The sequence below is a fragment of the Apis dorsata genome, unplaced genomic scaffold, assembly GCF_000469605.1.
Source record: "Apis dorsata unplaced genomic scaffold, Apis dorsata 1.3 scaffold_437, whole genome shotgun sequence".
Lineage (NCBI taxonomy): Eukaryota > Metazoa > Arthropoda > Insecta > Hymenoptera > Apidae > Apis > Apis dorsata.
This window is the reverse complement of record NW_006263687.1, coordinates 2,279-8,859: the sequence shown is the minus strand read 5'-3', so window position 1 is coordinate 8,859 and position 6,581 is coordinate 2,279. Positions and strand designations below refer to the sequence as shown.

At 26.1% G+C, this 6,581-nt stretch overlaps 1 protein-coding gene across 1 annotated transcript; it reads left to right on the top strand.

Annotated features, from left to right (window-relative positions):
* The first annotated feature begins 283 nt into the window (after positions 1 to 283).
* Positions 284 to 6,342, top strand: LOC102678776 (E3 ubiquitin-protein ligase HECW2). Its single transcript, XM_006619764.2, has 9 exons — positions 284 to 453; positions 955 to 2,259; positions 2,608 to 2,898; positions 3,121 to 3,319; positions 3,393 to 3,928; positions 4,013 to 4,350; positions 4,421 to 4,621; positions 4,761 to 5,720; positions 5,865 to 6,342. Exons 2-9 carry the CDS (start codon positions 997 to 999, stop codon positions 5,974 to 5,976), a joined length of 3,900 nt encoding a protein of 1,299 aa, XP_006619827.1. The 5' UTR covers positions 284 to 453; positions 955 to 996; the 3' UTR covers positions 5,977 to 6,342.
* The last annotated feature ends 239 nt before the right edge of the window (positions 6,343 to 6,581 follow it).

Below are 6,581 nucleotides of genomic sequence, written 5' to 3'. Positions count from 1 at the left end.
TATAATTTTATAAATATATAAATATAATATAATATATAATAATATATATTATATAATATAAAATATATATATATATATATATAAATATTATTTATTCTTCATAATAATACAAAATTAAATATTAATATTTATTAGAAAATAAATTAAAAACATTTTTAATTTATTTGTAAATAATAAAATAGTAATAGATAAAGAATAGAATAATAATAATAAATAATAGTTTTTTAATCATATGTCAAAGTAAATAGTCAATCTACTATATAAAAATCCAATATATGTGACATTACGAAAAGTTACCAGATACAGTCTGCTATATCTTTCTGTCAAAGTAAGGCAACGCGTTCTGTAATGAATTTGTGTAATGAGCAAGAAAAGTGAACGGATAAATGTGGCGTAAAATGGCTTTACCAGGGTTTTTCGTTTAAAATACTTAAAATAATGTAACATATGCAGGTAAAAAGTACCAATATATTAAGATTTCAATATGATATGATTTCTAGTTTATATAAAAATTTAAAATATTAATAAATTATTTCCTTTGAAATTATATCATAAATTATTTATTTGTTTATTATTTTAATTAAATATAGCAAATTTTTTTTTATATTTAATGATAATGATTTTAAATGACATTAATTTCAAATACCAAATACAGAATATTACATGACTTGCGATAGTTGTACCGTAAACTGATATACATTCGAATATTTATTATATATACATTAAATTAAAAAATTTTTTTAATATTGTTTATTATCGTAAGTTTTTGAAAAAAAATAAAAATTAAATTATATTTTATATAAGAAATTGTATTAAATATAGTTTTAATTTCACTTGACATACTTTCTTTTCTTTTATTGTTTGTATTGTTATATCAATTTATTATATATAATTATTTATAATTTTATTATTATTTATTTTATTATATAAATTTTGATATATTCCTATTTACAGCAATATAAAAAAATATAATTGATTGGTACTATGTTTTAAAACATGCCCTCTGAGATTAATGTTAAAAATATAGCTTGTGAAAAAGATAATAAAGAAAATGAATCTGAAGAACAATCTGTTACATTATTAACAGTTGGCACAATAAATGAAGGATCTTCAACTACGGTAAATCATGTAGAAACTACTACTATAAAAAGTAGTAATAAAAAATGTAATAAAAAAATATTTATGTCTAGTGTTAAAAATGATTTTATAGAACAAAATGAAAATGCTTCATTGTCATCAGATGTAATCTGTGCATCAAATGAAAATGGTTTACAGCAACAAGAAGCATCTTCTGAAGAAGTAATTAATAAAATAAGTAATATTCAAGAATTGAACTTACAAGAAGAATCAAATGCATGTTGTCAATCAACATGTAATAAAGAAAATATAATTTCTAAACCTGCTAATATAGCAGTATTACCACCAAGATGTGAAACTGATAATATTATTATTGCTCCAAATATATTGAATGATGAAATTATACATAATTCAAATCAGAAACATATATTATTGTCTCATAAAAATTTAACAAGAAAAAAGTGTTTTCTGGCAAGTGTAGATAGTAGTTCTGGAAAGATAAACAGTTTTGTAGAACAATTGCCTTTATCTTCCAAAAACATGATTAGAAAGAAACAATTTTTTAACAAAGATTTGCAATCTAGTAGTACAGAATCGCAATATGAACAAAGTGTAGGAGACAGACATAACAATAATGATGATAATGTCTCACAACAATTTAGTTCTCAATTTCAGAATAAAGATATAAAAGGTGCTTGCAGTTTACCTCTACAAGATGTAGCTTCATGTAGTTCTGATGAACAATCACAATTTTTAAGTACTTCGATAAATGAAACACATAGTAATGATATTGCTAATGCACATAAATCATTAAATTTTACAGAAAATAATAATAAGAATACAAGTGAAAATTTAAGCATATTAAATGAAGCTGGTAGTTCACATATGTCTAAAAGTGTGCCAAAATCACAGAACACTTTGACAGACTTAGTACATTGTAATGATATTATAAAGAAACCATTTAAACTGCCAATTTTAGAAAATTTATCTGAAACTGCCAGTGCTCAACAAACTGAACTGGAAGAAAATGCTGTAGCATTATTAGAACCATCAATTAGAAAAAATCATTTAGAAGAAGCACAAGGCATTGAAATAGAACCGCGTTCTTCAAATAGTAGTGATGCAAGCAATTCTGATACAGAATCACAGCAAGCAATCTTAGGTCATAATGGGACCAAAAAGGTTATTTTATTCAAAAATTTATTATTATATGAATTCATAACACAGTAAATAACTTAGCTTTTTATTATTATTTTTAATGTTTAATGTTATTTAATTCTATCTAATTTTTTTTTTTATACTGAATCAAATGACTAAATATTTAACATATTTAACATATGCAAATTTATGTTCTTTGCACTTTTATATGTGCATGCATAATATATGTAATTTTTATTCCACAATTGTTAATTCCACAAATAGATTAATATTACACTCCTTCAAATTTATAAATTAAATTTTAGTATCAAATAAGTATGAAATTAAAATTATTTTAAAATTAAAGTTTATGAAATATATTTTTTACTTCAGAGACCATGTGATACAAATGGTATTGTAACAAAAGAAGGTGTGGAATATTATCAGTTATGGCGAAGTACAGAAGGCTTTTCATTTCCTGAAGGTTTATACGAAACATTATATCCAAATCCTCCACCATTACCACCACGGGTAACTCATAAACTTTTGCATAGAAGTAATGCTTTGCCAACTGGTCCACCAGAATTACCTAAAAGACATCCTCAAAAATATTCTGCACCTTTGCATCCTGAAGATTGTTTTGGATTTGAAATCGTAGATGTTGATGAAGCTTCTAATTCAAAGGTAATTTAATAAAATGTATTACAATTAATTACAATAAATTACAATAAATATATATTACAATAAATATAATTTTAGAATTTATACATAAAATAAATATTGATATCTTATATATCTTATATAAAATTTCTTATATTTGTATATATAATGCTATTATATTATTATTATTAATTCTTTTTTTAACTTATATTGAACTATTAAATATTTAAATATCTAATATTTTAGTCGCGAAGAGCTGTTACAAAAAGTATAGCGCTGTTGAGTTCACCAAGACCACCTAGACCATTAGAAAGACCAATATCCAGTTTAACAAATCAATTAGAATGTCCACCAACACCTACACATCGTCCAAAGCCATTACGTCCTTTACCGATGTGCCAAACATCTAATGTACCATTATCATCTGAAGAACCTTTGCCTCCATGTAAGAAATCTATCATAAATTTTTATAACATTATAATCTAATTAAGAAAATAAATTTTACATTATTATTGCAGCATGGGAAGCAAGAATCGACAGTCATGGTCGGGTATTCTATATAGATCATATTAATCGAACGACAACTTGGCAAAGACCTAGTTTAACAACACGAAACACTGGTTGCGATCTTCGAAGACAGCAATTAGATAGGCGTTATCAAAGTGTTCGTCGAACCATTTCTCGACCTGACAATATTGATCGTGAACCATCTAGTTCACAACATACAAATGGAAATAATTTCGAGAATATTGAACGAGCGAATGAACGAATTGAAAGAAATGAAACTGAACCATTTGATATTAGTATGAGTCCTCCAGTATTATTTTTAACAAGGCCCGATTTTTTCACAGTATTACATAGCCATGCAGAAGCAGTGGAATTATATAATCGTAATCCTAGTTTAAAACATATGATTAGCAAAATTAGAAGAGATACTGCAGTATTTCCAAGATATGAACATAACAGAGATTTGGTAGCATTAATAAATTTTTTTGCTGATTCAGCTAAGGAACTTCCAAGAGGTTATGAATCAAAACTTGATAGAACAGGCAAAGTAAATATATTATGATTAAAAATTTTATTTGTTAGAAATTTTCTTTGTGAAAGTAAAACATTATTTTAATAATCATATTTTCAGAGATTTTTCATTTGTCATGCTAGAAAAGCAACATCTTTTATTGATCCAAGATTGCCTACTGAATCAATTCACATACGAACATTAATAGATGAAGCACCAGTACCACCACCTAGACCTCAACAATCAGCTATCACAACTATACCAGATATACCCGTAGCTTATAATGACAAAGTTGTTGCTTTCTTGCGTCAACCTAATATAATGGATATTTTAAAAGAAAGACATTCAGCATTGGGGCAAAATATTGCACTTCGAGAAAAAGTAAATACAATACGAATTGAAGGTACAACTGCTTTACAACGATTAGGACATGATGTACCTCTAGCATTATTATTAAGGTATAATATAATCTTAGTTTTGAATGAAATAAAGAATAAAATGATATAAATATTGAATTTGTTATTACAGCTTATTTGAACAAGAAATTATGTCATATGTACCTGGAAACGTTGGCAGATCTCCACTAGGTAGTCCGCATGCTTCGCCTGGCTTAACAAGAGCTTCTGCTAGAGCTCCGGCTCCCTACAGAAGAGATTTTGAAGCTAAACTTAGAACATTTTATAGGAAATTAGAAAGTAAAGGATATGGGCAAGGTCCAGGAAAATTAAAGTAAGAGTTTATGATAAAAACTATAAAAAGTATAAAAGTATATTTATTTAAATAAATATATTTTTATACTTTTTATAATTATATTTTATATTTTATATTTTTTATGTTATATATTTTTTTCATATTTTTCATTATTTAGATTGCATATTAGAAGAGAACATTTTTTAGAAGACGCTTTTACTCGCATTATGGCTGCTTCAAAAAAGGATTTACAAAAAAGTAAATTAGTAATTATGTTTGATGAGGAAGAAGGTGTAGATTATGGTGGTCCATCCCGTGAATTTTTCTTTCATCTATCGCGAGAACTTTTTAATCCTTATTATGGATTATTCGAATATTCTGCTAACGATACTTATACTGTACAAGTATCGCCAATGTCAGCTTTCGTAGATAATTATCATGATTGGTTCAGATTTTCAGGCAGAGTCTTAGGTTTAGCTTTAGTTCATCAATATTTGCTAGATGCCTTTTTTACGAGACCATTTTATAAAGCTCTTTTGAGAATACCAGCAAGTTTAAGTGATTTAGAAAGTTTAGATCAAGAATTCCATCAGAGTTTAATGTGGATTAAAGAAAGAGATATAAGTATCGAACCATTGGAATTAACTTTTTCGGTCACCGAGGAACTTCTTGGACGAGTAGCTGAACGTGAATTAAAACCAGGAGGTAGAAATATTGCTGTTACAGAGAAAAATAAGAAAGAATATCTTGAAAGAGTTGTACGTTGGAGACTCGAGCGTGGTATTGCTGAACAAACAGAATCTTTAGTTCGTGGATTTTATGAAGTTGTAGATCCACGATTAGTATCAGTCTTTGATGCACGAGAATTGGAATTAGTAATAGCTGGAGCAGCAGAAATTGACCTTAATGATTGGAGGACACATACAGAATACAGAAGTGGTTATCATGATGCTCATCCAGTAGTAGAATGGTTTTGGAGCAGTATAAGTCGATTTAGTAATGAACAACGATTAAGATTACTACAGTTTGTTACTGGTACATCAAGCATTCCATATGAAGGATTTGCAGCTTTACGTGGATCTACAGGACCACGGAAATTTTGCATTGAAAAATGGGGAAGACCAAATAGTTTACCCAGGTATAAATATTTTTATTTTGAAAATAATTTAATAAAATTATTTTAGAAAACTGTAATTATTATGATGTTGATAATTTTTAAATTTATTGATAATATTGTTTCATTTATTTGGTAATATTATTTTTTAAACTAGATATTTTTCAGAGCTCATACATGCTTCAATCGTTTGGATCTTCCACCATATCCTACACCTGAAATTTTATATGAAAAGCTTTTATTGGCTGTAGAAGAAACAAATACTTTTGGAATAGAGTAAAACAATTTGTTACGATTACAGCAAGTGCATAAGAAAAATATCATATTATGAATGAAGTGTTATTGGATTTAAAGGTACATTAATTATTCTCATATTTAAAAACTCGTGATTAGATTTTTAAAATCACTACAATCAAAACTGTATCAAAATGTATATATTTAATAGAAACAGTGTTGCGCATATTTTGAAAATTTTAAATATTGTATACATGTTGCTGTAATCTATTTATATTAAAATTAAATAATAATTCGCGCAGTACATTTCTTATATAAAAATTATAGATTTAATACATTACAAAAAAAAATACTTAGATATAGATATATGCAATTACTTTTATTCAAATATTGATGGTTATAGAAAATGTTGGAAGAATACACACACACATATTGTAGGTATAGTATAGAACAAAAATTAAATTTGAAATTGCAAAATTAAATTTGAAATGCAAGAATAGTTGATTTATTTAATGTAATTTTTAGAAAAACAAAAAATTTCTTTTCTTTATATTTTATAAAAATATTCTTTTGAATTTTTTATAAAACTTGAAAAATTAATATCGCATTTTATCGTTTTTTACAAAAACATATAATGCAGCTATTCTATTG